Here is a 21,812-nt window from a genome sequence, read left to right as displayed (position 1 = left end):
TCTAGCGGATTTTCTTTCAGGCTCTCTAAGTTACTACTTTGCTAGTATCCAGGCAGTAGCTGAATTTACTAAAACTTGCAGAGTTTGTCCCTTTTTTCTCAGTTTCTTTTTTCACACTGGGAGAGCTGAAATCAAGCTGTTGATCAGTGTGCAACCATCCTGGAAGTCCCAGTTTGGAGTGAAATTTTGTTCCAGAGAGAGGGTAAGAGTTGTGTGACCAATCTCTCTCCCCCATTATGTTTCGTTATTTGCTGAAGCAGGTTAGATCCCTGGATCTAGTGTTAGAGGAACTGTAATTGGTGGAGATACAAAAGGTCTTGGACTACTGGATCCCGAATGACCCAAAATCAAGGCACATATCATCTTTAAGTCTATAGGGCACTGAATAAAGTAACTGTGCTTCCAAGCCTCTCCTGGTAAGTTTGTTTCTTTAAGCCTGTAATCTTTTTTAATTATGAATCCTTGGGGTCTTTCCAGTTGCTTGGTATGCCTACCAAGATACATTCCAAAAGTGGCACTGTATTTGATAATAGGTTTGATGCATTCGGAATACAGATGGGTAAGAACTTACCTGGATCTAGATGAAATATCCTTTACAATCAGATGCTACAGGCATAAGTTCTTAACCACCTTAGCTTTAAAAATCCTACACTTTCTAACCATAAAAATGTTATTTTAACAATTTTTTGTAAAGCCACTACCTCAATGGATAACCCACAATAATTCACAAACTCTGAATTAATAACCCAATGTGGAAATTCATTAGGATCCATTTTAAACTTCTACTGTAATCATTAGTCCAGCAACATGAATTATTAACCAATATCCATCCACTTATTTTAAGGTAGCCCACTTCATCCTTTATAGGCTTGCATAGATGCTGGAATTTATACTAGCAGCCACTTGGTGCAAAGCTTTGAAACCTGTTCTGGACAAGAAGCTGGATGACTGCAGAACATTCATTCACTTGCACATAATATGCATACCTATGGACAAATTGGATAATAGGATCATAGGAGGTTACTAGGCTAATGGCCCTACATCCTTTTTAAGTCTAGCCATTCATGCCCCAAATTTCCCAATCATCAAGTCCATGGGCTAGAATGGCTTTGGCATATATCTGTGCCTTAGGGTATCTACAAACTGCCCCTTGTACATATGGGCCACAGGCAACAAGTTGGGGTGAATTTGTGAATTCCCATCCATTGGTTTAAACTGCATTTGAACAGGTTTACAGAAGAACTACTTCACATGAATAGGGGATCAGTTGCAGAGAAGGGGTAACCTCTGATGCATATACCTGTCCCTTCAACATGGTTTACGTCACAGACTAAGTTTAGATTCTTAGATAGGGTTAGCTCTAGTGCTGTTTGTTTAGCAAATGTGTAAGAGATCCATCAGGGCAGGGTGAGAAAATACCTTGTAGGTTAGGCACAGGTCACCCCTCAGAAGTCTGTATGAAACTGAGTACAGAGACAGGGCTTTGAAGTAGTCCACATTGGACATATTTACCCCCTGCATTCTTTTATCAATGAATCTCTGTGGCCACTCCAGCTTTTGTAAATGCCTGGTCAGGTACATACCAAAGGGTGCATTCTACTCGCTTATTGGTCTAATTAAGGCGGAGTATAGTGGGACTATGATCTCCTTAGATCTGGATGCCATGCCCTTACTTATAAGTTGTGCTACATACAAGGATTTTCTCACTATCATGGACACAAGGTGATCAGAGTTCAGGTTACTGTCAACCTGCGTTCCCAAGTCCATTACCACTGGGTCTGCTCTTAGAGGAGTGTTATCAATGTTGACATTTGCATGGGTGGTTGTCTTCCCAAACAGTATAAATATGCATTTTTGCCACAGAATTTTAGGCCATGGTTCTGGTACCAGTTATTTGTGATAGACCCTCCTTGGGGGATATCTGCATCTTAGGGGGATGCAATGATTGCACCCAACTTGCAGTCATCAGCAATTTGGTCAGCCAAAGGCTTTCTACATTTGCCTTGCCTTCAGAGAAGTATATTCCCAATCAGGAGATGTCCCAATACCAATCCCAGAAGGACACCACTTGTAAAAGGCCTCTTGGTGGAGATGGACTCCCCCACTCTAACTTTGTGCCCTACTTGTAAGCCATTTGGCTATGCATCAGGTGACAAAAGGATTTATGCCTAAATTTGTAGGTTTGTCCATAATACCAGAGTAAGCTGCTTTGTCAAATGCCTTTGGCAGGTCTAGGTAGGCAGTACGTACTATTTTGCCCTCATTCATGGCTCTACTGGTCTTCTCGAAGAAGTCTACCAAGTTTAGTAAGCACAACTTGTTCACAAAACTAAGCTGGGATGGGTTCAGTGTTTGGAGATTTGAAGATTTCCTATGTCTTTAGCAGGTCCATGATATGACCTCGCAATGCATTGCCATGTCAATTTACCCAACACATCTTTGAAACTGCAGCACCCAAAGAAAGCCATTCTGAGACATGGAGGATATAGAGATGGCATTCCAACTAAGAACTTCTTGCTGTGGTACAGCAATGGTAGGCACTGTACCACTGTGGCATTCTAATGGACAAAACTCTGCCATTCTTCCGGCTGTTGTTCACACATCAAATGGCAAAGAATTTTCTGTAAGGGTGCACGACTGAGTGTTCCTACACTACAGCATGAAGGGCTATGACATAGCTTGATTACTTTACTTTTTTTTTTTTAAACTAAGCCACTGCTTAATCAGTACCATGTAAGGATCAATAACCATAGCTGATAAATCCAGCTTAAAAACACACAGAAAATAAGGAAAATATCACGCTTTAATAAAGACCTTTTCCACTTTCTGCCAAAAGCTGCACTGACTGAAAATCCAGCAACTGATAAATTAAAAGTAAAGTTCAATTGAATGTGATTTCCTGGTTAATAAGCAAGGAGTCAGGAAATTTAAGCAATACATTAAGTATATGGTAATATGTTACCATACCAGATGCAGCATATTTGAAACTGGCATCTGCTGTATCAAAGCAATATGATATGGATACACAGTCCATAAGACGTCTGCCCTAACTTGGTCATCTACCTGTTTCAAGAACTCATGGTAATACTTTTGCTATATGAGTCGGATAGTGAACAGGTCTAAGAAGCAGGGTGTCAGAAGTACAGAACCTCTTCCCATAGCTGTACAGTATTCTCCTCTTGAATGAAAGGCTGTTTAAAGCACATGTTTTTGCATGCCTTTGAAACAGCTAGGTCAATACATCAGGATCAACCAGATGATTTTAAAGATAAATTTAAAACCTAAAAAAAAAAAAATCAGTTTTTAGGAGCATGTGGCTCAAACCTAGGTATCATGGTTGTTTCAGCATATATATCCTCAATCCTCAAAAGATAACATTATGGGATGTACTGTATTGGTGTAAAGACAAAACAAGCCTCATCAACTGCACATTCTATTTTTTGTTGATGAAAGTTCATTGTCTGCACATTTAAACTGCCCATAAAAGACTTTTTTTCTCCATATAAGATATTCTATGGTGAAAAAAAGACATTCAATGGTGCTCTCACCACCAGACTGTATGCAGATCAAGTGCGTCAAATCTGTTCAAATATGTTAGGGATTCCTCATCTTCCTCTGAGCTGAAGGATGAAAGAACCAGAGATGGAGGTCTTTTTTTTCTCTGTGATAAAAGATTTGGGAGTTCATGATGCTTGTGTAAATTTCTGCAATAACAAGGTGCTATTGCTTAAAGATTTTATGACCAATGTCTGAGCCCTGAATGGTGTGAGCCCTGAATGGTGTAACATCAGGCATCTATGTACTGGATGCTTATTTCCTTAGTAATACAGCTAGTACTGAAATAGGCATATGCACTACAGCCCATTTCCTGAGTGTACCAACCGCAATTACCTGGAAATCTCCAAATGAAGGAGTATTGTAAACAAGAATAGTCTCCAGAGCTGCTATTGGCAAAGGACTAAATTAATGCCCTGCAACAGTCACCTGAAGACTGCTATTTAGGGCAGTAGAATTTTCTGAACGCTCTGTGGAAAGATACAAAGTACCATTTTAACCAATATAACAGAGAATAAATTGGCATATTCCACCCACTATCCCATTTTTGCTAACCATTTGTTGAAGTAGTGAGGCAGTAGGCTGGAAAGGGGATGTCAGGTAGACTTACATCTGAAAACTGAGTAAAAATATCTTAATCACAGAAGAGTGGTCTCAAACTAGGTATCATAGTATCGTAACAGAATACTTGACTAACAACCCAGGGGGCAGCTGTGAGCCCTGACAAGTTCCCCACAAAAAGTGAACCCACCTCTCCTTTACATACTGCTGTGACATGGATTCAAAGTGATGTTGCTGCAGCCACAGTACAAAATACTAATCACTATACAATCATGGCAGGCTACCTGGCCAGAGTCCCTCAATCACCCATGCCCCTTACTAGATTTACCTTTTAAGTGTTTAGTTTTTGTTATTCTGACTCACAGAATGATAAGAAAAAAGACACTACATTTCTATGTTCAGAACACCTTGCAATTTTTTAAAGTTTCCTAGCTAAATTATTGTAATTAACTTAGCACAACATTCAGTAATTTCAATGTTTTACTTCTCTCTTTGGAGAAAAGACAGTTTACTGGAGGAATGTCATACCTGCAATTGTTAGTAATGACTTCTCTGGAAAACTTTAAAATCACTACACAATCATGAAATATAAATGCTCTACTACAACAATAAAACAGGCTTCTGCTTAGCGCTGTCAAAGACAGAGGCCAAGGAAATGACTTTTGAACCAACAAAGCAAATGGGAATGTCTGTTTGCTTCAGGAAGCGAAAAAAAATGAACAGGACTTGCAGTATACTCTCTTTTACAGCTATGTTCCCCTTGTAAACTACTGAATAAGACTGCATATACTCAACCCTAAGGACAACCAGATGTTAAAAGGTTAAAGTTGGGGAAATAACATCCATCTACAACTATATCCAATTCCAGTGAATAATTATACAGCAATGACATTTATGATATGCATTATTACAGTTAAGACTACATATGCAATTCTAGAAAAAATGTTTACTCTCGTGTGGAAAATTCTTCTTCTTGCCATGGGAATGGACAAACTGTTCATATAAAAAACAAATTATAAACCTTACATTATTCTGTTAAAGCAAAATAACTGATTTGTCCTTTGACCACTACAAAGTATCCGCACATCAAATTCACTGTGGTTTATATAATTTGACATACTGACCCTGTATTGTCCAGGAGAAAGGGCTAGATTGAGCATCCCTACACTTTGACTGACATAAATTACACTATTTAAAAAAAAAAAACAAGTATGAAACAGTTCACAACCTGAAACTGGTGAATTTAATAAGAAAACTATGTCTTCATTTATAAACTGTAAAACTTACTGTTTGAAATTCAAGAGGAAGCCCTTCGCCTGGCCTCATGTCACATGCCTCGCTAGCTTTTTTCATTAAACTCTTGCAGTTCTCAAGCAATCTGCTTTTCTTCTCATCTAGTTGAGCAAACTGCAGCTATTTGAGACAAGTAAAGAAAACAGCATGTTAATGTAAATTCAGTGTGAAAAAGAAAACAGTAAAGCAAACAGTTATTAAAATCCATTACTTGCTTTTCTCTCCACACACTGCCCAATATTAATTCAATCATCATCCAACTTCTGCTGCTACTTCCCCAGGTGAAACCCCCACTGCTGGAAGCTGACAGTATTTAGCCTTTACCTGTGAAAATACATAGACCTCCGATTTTTGGCAGATGCTTGAAGTCATACAATTATTGCATTCCTTCATGCTTTCAAAACAAGTAATTAAAGCACCCTAAAGGCAATACAGAAAGCTTCTCAGCACAGACCCTGTCTCTCTAGTTGCATCAAAAACTGAAAGACACCATCTTTTACTGCGTAGCCTATAAAGTAATTTAATTTCAACTATTTTCCTAAAATTTGCTGGACTGAAGCTAGCCTCCTGTATTCCAGCTTCCACTGTTAAAATATATACATTTAGACAGTTACAATAGTGCATGTACATTTTTGTTCTCTCCAGTAGAGCATACTGTGGATGTATTTCAAACGCAAACTTAAAATACCTTTTCAGCACGTCTGTACAAGCCAGTTTGATATACACACTACATACAATTCTAATACAGTTGTAACACATTTTATATAAATAATTTTGGTATTCACTTCTGACAAATAATTTACGAAATTCCAGCTAGCTGTGCTGGCAATATCTCCTTCACACTACAAAACACATCATTCTTCATTTCTTTACTCTAAATTGTATACTGTACTGCATAATCAAGTTCACTAAGCCACCAAATTCCAGTAAAATCATGAGTCACAATAAGAACGATATGATCAGATTTTCCTATACTGCACATCTGTATCATTAACTAGGATTTTGTTTCTGCTATATATGTACTTTATACTACATGTCCAACTGTCAATAATGTTTAGCAATGTATAAAAAGTAGTATGCTGTTAAAATTATGTTGTATTGTCACTGTGTGGAATTTTACTCCCTGGGCCTCCTATGAAAATGGATTCTCCCATTTGGACTCTCCCAGTAAACAAATAAAATAAATATATTTAGGTTTCATCAGCTACATGGGTTGCAAATAAAGCTTGTTTACATAAAATTGCTCCTTAAATGTTTAAGACTGAATCTCTTTGAACAAAAAAAAAACTCAAATGGAGTTAATAGAAGAAAAATACATTTCAAGAAATAGAATTAGAGGCTAAGAGAACATAAAAGTGAGAAGAGTTAAATAGCACAAGCTACTTTCTTGAAGAGGTGCTCAGAAAGGGACTTCTTAAACCTGGTAAGAGTATTTTGATCTCTTGTTTCAGCTGGCAGCTTGCTCCAGAAAGCTGGGTCTGTTTGTGGTTCTTTCACCAGTGACTTTTTTTTAATGTAGGATGTCTCCGTGACAAACCTTTCAACCTCTTAGTGCAAGAAATCTGGATAAAGCCTAAAATAACAGGGGACAAAGGCCCAGAAATAGGGACAAATTTTAAACATTGGTCTTATAAACTTAGTTGCTAGAGTAACAACAGTTGTTTTAGCATGGATTATCTGAAAGATATGAAGTCTGAAACTCAAATGTATGTCATTTAGTGACCTCAATCCTCAGTAATTTGCCAGAAAACCACAGATTTTATGAAGAACAGACCAAAAATCTGGACAGTTGAGAGGTATGCTGTGTGATATTAAGTTCTCTATTGGAAAGCAGCTATTATTCAGAATTTTATACAGTAAGGTGCATAGAAAATAAGTGGACTTTTTGGTAATAGAATATTTAGGTCATAGGTTCACAGGTAGCTACTAGGCTAGCTGCCCTTGTGGGTCATTTTAGCCTAGCCAATTTCCCTTTTTGTGTTAGAAATAACCTATTCCATTTGGTTATAGATTGGCCTTACCCATCCCATTGTCTGTAATTATATATTACCCCTAAAGAGAATAACTGGGATTATATCATAGATGACTTCAGGGATTCATGCATGGGATAAAGTATATAGGTGCTGCATCTATCCATGAGTAGTACAGGGGACACTCCGGGGGTAAATTTTCTGTTTTCTATCTATAGATCTAAGTTGCGTTTGAAAAGGGTCAGGGCTAAACTTGGTTTCATATGAATGGGAGCCTGTTTCATAGCACCGGTATCCTCTGCAAAACATACCTACCCTTCCAAATCATTCTGCTGATGTTGCATCAGACATTTAGATCCCTACACTGATCATTTCTGTTGCCATTTGACTTGTTAATGTGCAGTAAAATCCATATGCAATGAGTTGGAGGATGCCTTGTATGCCAGACACAGACCATCTCGTAGCTGTCTGTAGGATACAGAGCATAAGTGACAGGGCTCTGAGTTGGTCTGTGTAGGACATGCTGTTTAGGTCTTGTATCCCTTTAGTAAGGTATTTCTGTGGGTGTTCCAGTTTTTGCATGTGTATGGAACAGATACATGCCAAAGGGGGCATTATATACAATGATTGGCCTAATGAGGACTGGGGGACAATGACATCCTTAGATTTTGACACAATCCCTTTGATTATAAGCTTAGAAGGCCAATCAGAAAGTTGTGCTAAAACCACCACTGTATTTGCAGTGGTGGTTGTGATAAAACCATTTCTGAAGTCATGCCATCAGATAGAAGTCCATGGCTATAAAGGTGTTTAAGCAGCTATTTATGAAGAAAATTAAAAAAAAAAATTTTAAAAGAGGCAAAGAATGAGGACATGCCAATAGTCTTTATGGGTTTTGGGCTGGGCTACCTTAGAAAGAGATATGATGATGACATGCTTTTGGTCCGGTGGAACAATTCCTGTGGTAAAGTGTTTCAAGCAACCTGAAGGACATAGATACATGAATCCACTGTAAACCTTGTTAAATCCTTTAATGTTAAACATGTTTGAGTGCTTTTGTCATGTAAAATACAAGACTTCATCAGAGCGCTCAATAAACATAATTTTTAACATTAAAGGATTTAACAAGGTTTACAGTGGATTCTTGCACCTATGTCCTTTAAGCTGCCCGAAACATATTTTTGTTTTTTTAGTATTTGCAAGTGTTTCAGTCCATTTTTCTCTTGGTTTTGAACAATACCTGTGGTACTTGAGTTTATAAATAAGTTAAGGGTTTGATTATTTTGCTTGCTGCTTCCCTAAGGAAGTTAGGACACAGTATAAAGTTTTTTAATAGCCTTTTAGTTTTCTTCTAAGAAACAGCTCGGAAGTGGCAGCATAATCTGAAAATGTACACTTGAACTTGTGGGTTACTTTGAGTAGTTTGCTGGTTAGAGCTTAAGTTAAGAAATGTGTTAATGATGGCTTCAATGAAACAGGTGACAAAGGTTCTAAAATGCTATGACAGATTAATGTTAGCATTATTAGGGACATTACTGGCAAGACAAGTGGATATGTTTTTTCATTACTGGTAAAAGACATTTGCATTTCCTAAGATAACTGGACAGTAGTCACTTAGAAAGTTTGGCATAATTTTAATGTTAATGCATTGATGGGCCAAGTTGGTAAAATAAGATCAAGAGGAGAATGCTTTCTTGCCTTTAGGATGGGCCAGGTTGGCTGCTTAACACATTTTTTTTTCTAGATTAAGGTGTTACAGCATTTTTTTTTAGCTATTTGACTTCATGACCATTAGAATCAAAATTAAAGTCCCCTAGAATAATCACTATTCCCACTAGGGCCACGTGAGAACATTTGCAAGACTGTCTCTTGAATAGTAGCAATTGAGGAAGGTGGAATACTAAAAACAGAGCCAATGTTAAGTTGAGAACAGTTTCCTTTATGTAGGTTTACTAACATCAGGTTGGAGGCTTCATCACTAACCTGGTTAGCTTTTGAACAAAGATTTGCAGGAAGATGTCGCGTGATTAGAAGCATGACTCCACCACCAATTTTTGGGCTAAGTCTAAAGTCATACAGAATGTTATAGTTGTCTTGGATGCATGTAGAATGGCAGAAGGCATCTTTAAGCTAGGCCTCAATAAGAGCTACTATAAGCCATGATAACAGAGCTAATACATGTATTAATGAATACAATTTGTAAAAAAAACTGTGACTTTTTCCTCCCAGTATTGTTAAGAGTTCAGTTGTTTGAGTAGTGGGAATTATTGGACATTGTAGTATTTACTGATTGTTAAAGAGGATCAGGACTGGTATGGATGTCACCATATTGGAGTAGTTTCAGCGGAAAGTAAACTATAGGACAGAGATATTTCTTAAAGGTAGGAATTGTTTTTTGGTTAAACAGGCAGCATAGCCTATGATTTGAATCAGGAAGGATTTTTTATGGGAATGTTGGCTGAATTATGTGGTAGAGATAGTGTTGTTAAGATTTTGAGTGAAGGCTGTCAAGAGAAGACAGTTACTCAAGAAGAGGAGTACATTTGAATTAAACAGATAAAGTCTAAGTAAACACATCACAGCTACAAAAAAGTTAAAACAGTGCTTTGTGGAACTGAAAAAGGGGAATAAGGTGGACAGAATAGGAGGAAGGGAATCTAACAGTATGTTGAATAAAAAATTGAAAGTTAGTATATGAAAGTAAGCTGGGAAAAAAGGGCGGGAGAGGAAAAATACAATATTGACAACCCCTATATTTAGGAGAAAGGAGGCGAAATAGGATGCATATAGAGTTGGGGCTGTTCAGAAGGGGAAACAAATGGAATAAGTATGGTCACTAAGGCTGGAAGGGGAGAACAGAGATCAACAATGCAGCCTTTATATTAATCCCAATGTTTTAGAGGGAGAAGGTGTGATGAAAAAACTTTACTGCAGAGGGAAGACAAGAGGAAAGGAAAGACCAGCCTGCCACTTAAGCTAGAAGACGAGAGAATGGGGAAAGAGAGAAAGAATGGGGGGGGGGGGGGTAGCATAGCCTGTCTACTGCTTAGGCTGTAAGGTGGGAAAGGAAAGAATGGTTACAGCAACATATCTGCCACTTAGGCTGCAAGCTGGGAAAAGAGAAAAGGGCTACAAGCAACCTAAAGTACAGTTGTGTACCTACCATAAATGTAGATGTTTGAGTGTATTCACTGTTGCAGTCATTACACTTGGGTTATCCTGCTGGCAGGGCTACCCGCAGTCGGCCAGAATTCCAAAGTCTAGGTCCGCGTCGGTTGCTGTTGCCTCTTCCCTGACATCAGTGCGTCAGGGGTATAAAAGATGCAGCCGACGCCATTTTCTTCAGTTTTTCTTGCCCCAGATGTCAGGTGCCCCCAAATAGGAAGGCTGGAAAAATTATGCCAAAAAGCATGCATGTACTAAAATAAACATTTCCTTCATCTACAAGCAAATACACCACATAGATTGTATAGAATTGAGAAGTACAGAAAAGTCCCAACAAAGAAAAGGGGGATGGTGGGTAACCTGGACTGCAACAGTGAATACACTCGTACATCTACATTTATGGTAGGTACAGAAATGTACTATGTTCGTTTTTCACTGTTACAGTCATTACACTTGGGTTGAATCCCAAAGCTGAGGTTGGGTGGCTGGGCCTAAATAGGATTAGGAGAGGCTACCAGGCCCTGCAAAACTGCAGTGGCAAAGCCTGCTCTGGATTTAGAGTAGAGAGGTAAGTGGTAGTGCTTGGTGAAAGTGTGCATTGAACTCCAGGTTGCACCTTCTAAAATGTCTTTGGTTGGTACTCTGTGGAAGGCTGTTGCTCTGGTAGAATGTGGCCTAATGCCCTTAGGCACTGATTTGCCATGTTGTGAATAGCAGAAGAGAATGCAGTGTCCTATCCATTTTGAAATAGTCTGCTTTGAGATAGGCTTTCCTTGTGATCCTGCAGCATAAGCTACAAACAGTTGCTCAGTTTTTCTGAAAGCTTTTGTTTTGTCCAAGTAGAATCGTAGCTGTCCGTGCATGTCCAAAGCGTGCAGACGTCTCTCCCCTTTATTCTGGGGATTTGGATAGAATGTTGGCAAATGGATGGTTTGGTTAAGAGCCACACTCGATACTACCTTTGGCATAAATTTTGGGTTTGTCCTTGGAGAAACCCTGTCCTGATGAAAAATGATGAAAGGTTCCACTGCCATTAATGCCTGTAACTCTGAGACTCTTCTTGCTGAAGTTATTGCTAGGAGCAGAGCAGTTTTCCATGATAAGAATTTTATATCAGCTGTACTGGCGGTCTCAGAAGGAGGCAGTGAGAGTTTTTCTAAAACAAAATTGAGGTCCCAAGTAGGTATTGGTGCTCTCCTGGGGGTCTTATGTTTTTTGTCCCTCTGAGGTAATGTCTTAGTAGTGGATGAGAGAAAATAGGAGGTTCCATATTGTAATGAGCTGAAATGGCAGAAGCATGGATCTTAATTGATGAGAAGGATAGGCCTTTGTCCAGCATCTCAGTTAGGTATTGTAAAATTTGAGGTACATTAGGAACAAGTGGCTCGAGTCCCTGTGCCTGGTTCCAAGCACAGAATCTCTTCCATTTTTCTGCATAAGATTTCCTAGTGCTGGGCCTCCTGGCTTCTAAAACGACATCCATAACAGCTTTAGAGAGAGGTATGGTCTGAGTGGCTATATTATCTGCCATGCAGCCAGATTTAAGGTTCTGAGTTGACTGTGCAGAATCTGATTGTTTTGTTGAGTCAGAAGATGAGGAATTTGAGGTAAAGGCCAGGCTGGCCTTTGAGACAAGTTCTTTAGGATTGGGTACCAGTGCTGGCGTGGCCAGTCTGGGGCAATCAGGATAATTTTTGGCTTCTCTTGTCTGACTTTTAGGAGCACCTTGGGAAGAAGAGGCAGTGGAGGAAAGGCATAAACTGTCATGGTTTTCCAGCTGAATGATAGAGCATCCACTTTCCATGCTTGTGAGTGATAAGTTCTTGTGCAGAATCTCTGTAGTTGGCAGATGTGAGGGGAGGCAAAAAGATCTATGTCTGGGCATCCCCATTTCCTTGTTATCATGCTGAAGACCTGTGGATTTAGTTTCCATTCGTGAGGGTCCATGAGATTTCTGCTTAGTTCATCTGTCAGTGTATTTTTAGTTCCTGTCAGGAATTGTGCCTGCATATGTACTTGATAGGTCAGTGCTGTGTTCCACAAAGTCATGGCTTGCCTGCAGAGGGGGTAGGAATGTGTGCCCTCTTGATTGTTTATGTACCACATAACTGTGGTATTGTCCATCTTTAGTAATAGTTGTCCTGGATGTAATAGATCCTTGAAGGCTGTCAGGGCATTCTGTACAGCTAGCATTTCTTTTTGATTGATGTGAAGATGCATTTGTTCCTTGGGCCACGTGCCCTGAATACATTTTCCTGCCATGTGTGCCCCCAGACATAATCTGATGCACCTGTTGTTATTGTCTGCCTGGCTGTGGGTAAGGTGAAAGGCTGTCTCTTGTTGTGGTGACCGACCAGTGCCCACCATCAAAACTCCTGTTGCAGGCAGGGAATTAGAGTTATTATAGTTTCCAGGCTGTGGCAATGTTGAGTCCAAACACTTTTTAGATACCACTGTAGTTTCCTCATATGCAGTCTTGCATATGGAATTAGTAGAATGCAGGATGCCATGAAGCCCAGGGCCTGCAGAATTTTTCTTGCAGGGAGCTGGGTCTTTGTTGCCATCATTTGAAAGTAATGATTCAATTGCCTTTGCTTGTCTGGTGTGAGATAAGCCATCTGGGCAGTTGTATTTAAGCTTGCACCCAGGAATATTATCTCTTGAGAGGGCACTAGTTTTGATTTCTTTTCGTTTACCCTAAGCAAATTAGTAATCTTTTTACAAACGCCAGATGCTTTGGTAGAATGTCCTTGGTAGAATGTCCTTTTGCTCTGCTTGAATAAGGCAGTCGTCCAAGTAGGGATATATTTAAATTCTTTTTTGTCTGCAAAATGCAATTACTGGTGCCAGGCATTTCGTGAAGACCCTGGGCACAGTAGATAAGCCAAAGGGCAGTGCAGAGAATTGGTAATGCATTGAGCCAGCTATGAATCTGAGGTATCTTCTGCAAGATTGTCTGATTGGGACATGCATGTATGCCTCCTTGAGGTCCAAAGTAACTAGCCAAGCCTTCTTGCCCAGCATGGGTAGAAGTTGCTGCAGTGTTAACATTTTGAATTTTGGAACATATAGGAAAGTATTTAGGATTGACAGGTCCAGTATTGGTCTCCAGGCTTTGGCCTTTCTGGGTACCAGGAAAAGTCTCGAGTAAAATCCTTGTCCCTGTTCTTGCTGTGGTACTCTTTGAATAGCTCTTATGTCCATGAGAGCAGAAATTTGTTTTTGAGCCTCTGCCCATTAGTTTTGTGGCAGGTCCGGCATACCTTTTGATTTTGGAAGGGTGTGAAAGTGGAACCTGTAACCCTGAGAAACAATATTCAGTACCCATTTGTCCTGTGTGATCATGTGCCAATTTTGTGAGAAAAGTGCTAGCCTTCCCCCTAAGGGTGCTGCCAAAAGGTAAGTGATTGGCATTTGTAGAGGGAAGTCATTGGGACTGTTTCCTATAAGGTTGTGATTTATCTTCTCCTCCTTTGGGGGCTGAAGCACCCCATTGTTTAGGTCTGTATGAGCCTTGGGGCTGAGATCTGTCTCTTGGGCGTCTGTCTCTGCCTCTTTGTGGCCTGTCTGACACTGGAAAGGACCAATTTTTTGAAGGCCAGTTTCTGCCAAACCTAGGTGGTTGAACCTGTAAGAAATCCTTTACTGTCTGCATTGATTTTGCTTTATCCTCCATTTTCTTTAACACCTCTTCTGTCTAAACACCAAACAAAGTATCATGCTGTAGTGGAGCATCCAATAATTTTACTTTAACATGTTCAGGTAAACTTTGTTCTTTCAACCAAGCATGCCTTTGAATGACAGAGCCTGTAACTGCGGCTCTACAAGAAGCCTCTAATGAATCAAAACCACATTGCAGAGTATGCTTTCCTACTTGTTCAGCTGCATGCAATAAATCCTGCATTATGCATGCAATAAATCCTGCATTTCCTTAATGTCAGGACTTTGAGTTTGTAAGAATTTTCTGTTTTAACAAAGACATGAGGTACTGCTGATATTTAAGCATGTGAAACTGGCAGTTTAAAGCCCTTACAGCTAAAGTAGCGGAAGTGGAAAGTTTTTTTCCCCATCTATCCAGAGCTCTAGAATCCCTAACAGAGGGAACAGGGTTTTTTGCAGTGGAAGCCTTAACCCCTTTGGGACCCTGAGAAATTGTTTCTGGGTCGGCAGTGAAGTTTTTATAAAGAAATTTATGAGAGTCTGGGACCCTGTAGTACCTGTCTGGCTTGACTGGTGCAGGGGTTAAAGAATCAGGAGACAGACTGGATTCAGAGAAAACATCAACAACAATATCAAGCACAGGGGGGATAGCCAGGGGCCTGTGCTGAGGCAATAAAAGAAAGTCTCTGAGCCTTTTCTTGGATTCTGAATAATCCTGGCTCTCCCAATGGAAATGCTCCCTCATGGCGTGCAAGGTTTCCCCAAAAGAATAATCCTCAGGCGGAGAGGCTGAAGGTATAGATTCTTCTGCATCAGAGTCCTCATAGGGAGGGAGAGAATATCCCTGATCTGAAGAAGAATCAGAGGAAATATAAACCTGGTCAGAGGAGTCATAGTCAGTGTCTTGCCTAGAACTTTTATCAGGAGGGGGATGGGAACCCCTGATCAAAGTAATTAGGTCCTCGGCCATTTTAAGCATCTGTTTCTTTGGCATGGATGATTGTCCAGGAGAATGCTGTACTTGTCTTTAATGGTGTTTTTGACTTTGCCTTGGCTGCTGTAGTAGATTTAATAGTAAGCTGTGAAGGTCTGAAAACACCCTCAGAAGCCGATGCCTGCTCAGCGGCTCAGGACCCATCTGAGGGAATAGTTTCCACAGGCCCAATACCTTGAGTTTCCAGAGGCCTAGGTGTCTCCACGTGGGAGTCGGATACGGCCTGTGGTTCTGAGGTAGCGGGTGTCAGGGGCTGCGAAAGCGCCTCACTGGGAACCGGCGACTGGCCTAGAAGAGGCATCGTCGTCAGTTTTGGACCTCGGATGCCTGTCCTTTTCCTTGTCTTTGCGTTTTTTATGAATTCCGGTCGTCGGTTGTACCAACGGCATTATGTAGTTAAACCTTCGGCCAAAGTAATGTAAGGCAAACTCAAACTGACGCTTAATAGTGCGTTTGTTGAATCTAGCACAAAACTGACAACTAGTAACGTCGTGGTCATGGCCTAGGCAAGGAATACAGTAAGAGTGAAAGTCTTTATGAGGTATTTGCTTCCCACAAGAAATACAATTGTTAACTTTTACTGACATCGGTCTGGAGCAAGAAAAAGTTTCCCCAATGGGGTACTTAGCTTTATTGAAGACTTTGGTTCTGAAATTCAATTTCGAAAATCTCAGGAGTCGGCTGACCGGCACTTGTGAACTGCTTTTGCTTCGGGCACCGCGCGGCAAGAAAGACTGAAGAAAATGGCGTCGGCTGCATCTTTTATACCCCTGGCGCACCAACGTCAGGGAAGAGGCGACAGCAACCGATGCCGGACCTAGACTTTGGAATTCTGGCCGACTGCGGGTAGCCTGCCAGCAGGATAACCCAAGTGTAATGACTGCAACAGTGAAACACGATGAACATCTACCATTTAGGCTGCAGGGAAAAGACAAGGTACATGGGGATAGACAGCCGCGTAGTGTGTGGAATAAAGGAAAGGATCAGCCTATCTCCCACCTCAGTTGAGTACAGGGATTCAAGTAGTACAGTAGAAAGAGAGAGGGGTTGAAGAGATAAGATAGAAAGTTAATTTGTTTTAGTAGGGTGGAGAACTTTGAGGAGGCAGTAATACGGTTGGGAGAGTGGATAATTTAGAGTTTACAAGAGATGAGATGTCATAGAAGAAATGTGTTAAGTGTGACTGGATTGTGGTGAGTGGGGTATAGAGAGAGTAGAGGGAAGACTTGTGTAAACAGAGTGCAGGGTAGAGGAAGGGATTACACTACATGCACCTACAGTGAGGGAAGACAAATGATGATACAGAATGTACTTGGGGATTGTCAACAGACCTAGAGAGAAAACAGAAGAATATAGCATACAGTAAGGAGTATCTAGTAAGCAAGTGGGGGAGTAGTAAAAGCTGTACTACTGAAGGGACATTTAAATGAGAGGCTGAAGGAGTAAAGAAACGAAAATGTAGAACATAGTAGGGTGTTTAGTGGTTTAGACGTTACTTAGGGAAAAGAACCAAAGGTCTCACGAATACTTAGTGTATGAAACTGACTTGTGTTAACTAACTGTGCAAATTAGACGGTTGCAGATTTCTAATGCAAGGGGTAGGTGACAGCTGACAACATGTTGTGTATAAGCAGTGATAAAATTTTTTAGAGGTGATGACTTAGGAAGTACAGACTGGAAAGGGTATGTTCTATTTATGGTGTGGATATTGAATGGTTGGTGCTGGAAACAGTGGGTGAGAATGAAAAGAGAATATTTTTATGTTTTAGGAGTTTAGGTTGTATAGACAGGTTTTGCTGTGTAAAATTAAGTGTCATTTAGTAGTATTGTTGTAAGCAAATGTATGAGATTATGGGTAAAGAGTAGTCTGTATAAATTTGGTCTCAGCCCACTGACCAGTGAGGGGTAATCAGTGTGAGCATACACAGTGAATAGGCAAACTTGGCTAGCCACAGAAAATACTATTGTGCAAGAACTTACCATAACAGTAGATGTCTTACTGATCACTCTTGTAGTATTCCAAACTCTTTGGTTGTCTTACCAAATAGCCTTGACATTCATCTGGGGTACCACAGCCCTTCCACAGTGCTATACATCCAACATATGACTTCAGCCCGCAGGCCTAAGACAACACAAGTGAACTTATGAGCGTAAATTCTCAGACTATTCTAAAGCCAGTAAACCTCTAGAGGCCCGAGAAATTAAAAAAACTGGTCAGCTAAGAGGGAATAGGCAAAAAGACAGTGGATCCACTTTGGTTCAAGAGGAAAAGGAAGGAAAAAACCAAGAAGGATGCAAGTAAGTTGGGAAAGAATACTGCAACAATGATTAGCAGGATATCTATCATTATGATAAGTTCTTACACAACTGTACTATGTCCTTCCTTAGATCACTGTAGCAGTATTCCAAACTGTTGGATGATTCTCAAAGTTTGAGGAATAAATGGCGGTTGGATGAGAAATTGGAAAACTGCCCAGTAATACAGAGAAGACTGACCTGGCAAATGTGCCCATGGATTTAGAAAAAGCCTCCACTCTCTAATAATTGGTGAAGACCAAGTAGCTGCTTCTACAAATGATCCACAGCTGATCCTCTTGTAGAAGGCACCACATAAGACCACTGCTTTAATAAAATGTGCCTTTTCTGGAGACAGTAAGGATATGTCATGTTGAGTGTAGCAAAAGGTAATGGATTTAGAAATCCAGTTAGCAATAATTTGCTTAGAAACTGGGTCCTTAGTTTGGAATCCTGGAAAGAGATAAATGGTTAAACTTGTGGATATCTTTAGTCTTATATGGGTAGAATCAGAGTTGTTACTAAACATCAAAAGAATGCAGAGTCCTTTCTCCCTTATTTTGTGGATTTGGGAAGAAGGTGGGCACATTTATGGCCTGATTAAGAGAGGAGTTCATTTACCACTTTAGGTGCAGAAGAGTGACTGGCCCTCAAGGACACACTATTCTTGTGAAAAATAAGGGAGGGAGGGGGGTTGCCATAAGGACCTGTAGTTTACAGACTCATCTGACAGAGGTGAGAGCTACTAGAAGAATGGTTTTCCAAGTACAGAATTTGAGAAAGGCAGAGGCACTAGAACAAAATAAGTGAGTTTTTCCAACACAAAACAGAGGTCCTAAGCAGGTGGGATAGCTTTTCATTGAGGTTTCAGGTGGAATACACCTTTTTAAGAATAATGCTTTTTCCTCTAGTTTGGTCAGAAGAGGACCAAGAGGTAGGCAAGAAGATATGACTGAAATGTGTGCCTTAAGAGAGGGATATTCTAGGCCAGATTTCAACAGCTCACACAAATAAGAGAGGACCTCTTGGGGTATTAGACTGTACTGGGTCCTGTTTTTTAGCCATACACCGTATAGCAAATATTTTCCATTTTGCTATGTAAGATTTCCTAGTAGTGTTTTTTTCTTGCCTTTTAGAGAACGTTAAGCACATCCTCAGAAAACTGGTGTCTAAAATGCATCAGAATGCTTCCATCCATAATGTCAGGTTGAGTGATGATAGGTTGGAATAAAGTAGTGAGCCTTTCTGTTGTGTGAGCAGGTCCACTGAGGAGTGAGGCGCCTGCTGACAGCCCTTAGTTAGGTGGAAGAGAATGGGGAATCAATGCTGCCTTGGCCAATAGGGAGTCACCACTAAGATGTTTGGCTATTCTCTTTGGATCTTTATTAAACCTTGGGAAGAAGGAGTAGTAGAGAGAAGGCATATAAATACCTCCCCTTCCAAGGAAAAGACATTGCATCCATTTTCCAACCTTTGGGACAGCAGATCCTGATGCAAAAGAGCAGAAGTTTGTTGTTGATGGAGACCAAAAGATCTATCTATGGTACCCCCATTTGTGAAATATGTCTAGGAAGATCTTCTTGTTCAGCATCCATTCAAGGTGACTTTCCCCTCGTCTGCTTAAAAAGTCTGCCAGGGCATTGTTTTGAGAGGGAATGTAAACTGCTTTTTTTGGGGGGGGGGGGGGGCAGAAAGACTGAAGGGGAGGGGGTTACTTTTGTGGCCTGCTCCCATGCTAAAATAACTAGTCTGTACAACTGATAAGATTTGATGCTCCCTAGCTTATGACCATTGTGCCAACTGTGAACACACTTAAGGGACCTATTTTCCAAGATTGGGAGATCTGCAGGTCTTGCAATAATGCCCTCATTTCCTTCATAATGATGTGTTTTGATCTCAGATTTTTTGACCACTGTCTCTGAACTCTCAACTTGTCTGTCCACGCTCTCCCATGCATAGTCTGTGTCTGTATGCAGCTCCCATTGCACAGTCTGCAGTTTGAGGGGTAGATCCATGTTGAGCTTTACTTGTAATATCCAAAATAGCATTTCCTTCTTTAGTTAAGGAAGCAGAGCAACATGTGTGTCCCAGTGGATGAGAATGCTAGGAAAAGGTGGACTTCAGGTACCACTGAAGCTTCGTCATATGGAATCTGGCAAAGGGAACAATGGGGATGGCTGGTGCCATAAACTCCAGTGATCTGAGCATCTCCCTTCTAGTACAGGGCTGAAGAGGAGAAAGGAAGTAAGTGGTTAGGCTTTGCATTTTATCCAGTAGTAAGAAAGCCTGCCTGAGTTTGGTGTTTAGTCTGTACAGTAAAAAAAAAACTAGGTCTTGGGTTGGCTTCATTGTGGACTACTTTAGGTTGATTGTGAACCCCAGGCCCTGAAGTAGGGGACTGTACCAATTTTGAATGAGGGAAAGAACCCATTTGTCCGATGTGATGAGTAGCCAGTTTTTTTAGGGATGAGATGCACCTTTTGTATAGTAGGGATGAATCCAGGATGGGGAGGAGGACAAAGGATAGGTCACTCAGACTTGTTTGGGTAGGGAGGCCTCACAAATTGTGTCCCTGTATGGTTTTGTCCTGAAATCTTTTTCTGGGCTTATGAAAATATCTAGATTACCTGCAAGTGAAGGAAGTAGGTTTTGCAGGGTAATTCCTTTGGCATTTTGGCAAAGTAGAAATAAAGTTCTGTCTACAGTCCTTGATAATTCTACCCTTTTCCAGTAATTGTTTGAAAAGACTAGAAGTACTTGGACCAAACAAAAGGTCCTTCTTTAAAGTAGGAACTAACAGTTTTGCCTCAATATTCTCTGGGAGGAGCTGACAGCATAACCATGCATACCTTCTGATCATAGAACCTGTAAGCAGCTTCTCGAGAGGAATCTTCTACTGCATTATAGCTGCATTTTATGCTGTCTCTAGCCACTTGGGAAGACTGAAAGATAAGGCCTGTTGTTTACTGCCGGGTTCCTCAGGAGAGGACAATGTTTTATTTAAATTGTCCAGGAAAGACTATTTAGTCATTTGGGTCTAATAATCTAGGGCTCTAAAAGCCAGAGTAGAAGATATATAAACCTTTTTCCCCAGTCTGTCCACTGACCTGCTGTCTATCTGAAGGAAAAGCTCTGGCAGTAGAAAGTGACAGAAGGGTTATCTGTAGATATGGAACACAAAGAAAGGTCTGCTACAGAGTTTTTGTACAGAACGTTTATGCCACAGGGTATCTTGTAAAACCTGTCAGGTTTTTTATAGGCTGCTTGTCGACAGTCTGGCACAGTACAAGTGGATACAAAGGCATCAAGGAAAGCCTGAGAAAGTACAGCTGTGTAAAATCTTACCACAAGAGTAGATGTCTTTTTCACTGTTGCAGTATTCCTAACAGAAGGGATTTCCTGCCAAAGACAGCCCAATGTCTGGCCAGTATACCAAAGCCTTTAGTACCTGCATGTGCCATTCATTACACGTATGCTCCCCAAGCAAGGCATAGGGCATAAAGGTGATGTACAGATGCACACATTCAGAACTGTACATGCCCCAGGAGGAGCAGAATGTCCCTAAGGACAAGGAGGAATATACGCACCCAGAGGAGAACAGAGAGCTCAGCCCCTTGGCCAGGAGGGCAACAAGAACAGGCTAGAGGAATGGGAACGAATACTGTAGCAGTGAAGAGAATGACATCTACTGTTATGGTAAGATTTTACACAACTGTACTATGTCCTCCCATATCACTGTTGCAGTAGTCCTAACATAACGGAGAGTATAAAAGCTCAAGAGGAAACCTGGGAGGGGAATGGCACTGAAGAGTCTGCCAGATACCCATGCAGTATTGCCCTAGCAAAGCCATCTCTAACCCTGGAAATAACAACCAACTTATAAAGCTTAGTGAAAAGTATGGGCATAAGACAAAGTAGCAGCCTCATGGATGGAACTGTTATCCAGGGCCTTGAAAAACACACCCAAAGAAGCAACAGCTCCAGTAGAATGAACCTTTACTTGAAGAGAAAAGACATTTACCATGAAAGGGATGAGGAAGTAAATTGTCAAGCAGAACCTGGTTAATCATGAAAAGCACGTTTCTGGGAAGTAGGAATTTGTGTAGACAAGGAGGAGGCACACATCTGGAACTAGAACCCTTTTTTACCCTTGGGTGAAGGGTGAGACAGTCTGTGAACAAATGCAGACTTGAGGGGATAATTCCTCTGAAACTTAGGAACAGGACAGGCAAAAATATGTTTCAACTCCTGCAAGGCTTTACCCCTGTCCTGGAGGGACTTGAAAAGTTCAACAGCAGCAGCAGCATCAAAAAGATTAT

At 40.7% G+C, this 21,812-nt stretch overlaps 1 protein-coding gene across 1 annotated transcript in view; it reads right to left on the bottom strand.

Moving 5' to 3' along the window:
* Nucleotides 1–21,812, bottom strand: part of SMC5 (structural maintenance of chromosomes 5) — a 3,018,525-nt gene that overhangs the window by 1,101,197 nt on the left and 1,895,516 nt on the right. The window contains exon 22 of the mRNA XM_044064368.1: nucleotides 5,404–5,529. Within this exon, the coding sequence (XP_043920303.1) occupies nucleotides 5,404–5,529 (126 nt within the window). The remainder of the gene's footprint in view (nucleotides 1–5,403; nucleotides 5,530–21,812) is intronic.

The sequence above is a fragment of the Protopterus annectens genome, chromosome 2.part2, assembly GCF_019279795.1.
Source record: "Protopterus annectens isolate FY-2018-M chromosome 2.part2, PAN1.0, whole genome shotgun sequence".
NCBI classification, from domain to species: Eukaryota; Metazoa; Chordata; order Ceratodontiformes; family Protopteridae; genus Protopterus; species Protopterus annectens.
Note: the sequence above shows the minus strand (reverse complement) of the source record. Positions and strands in the feature narration are given on the sequence as shown.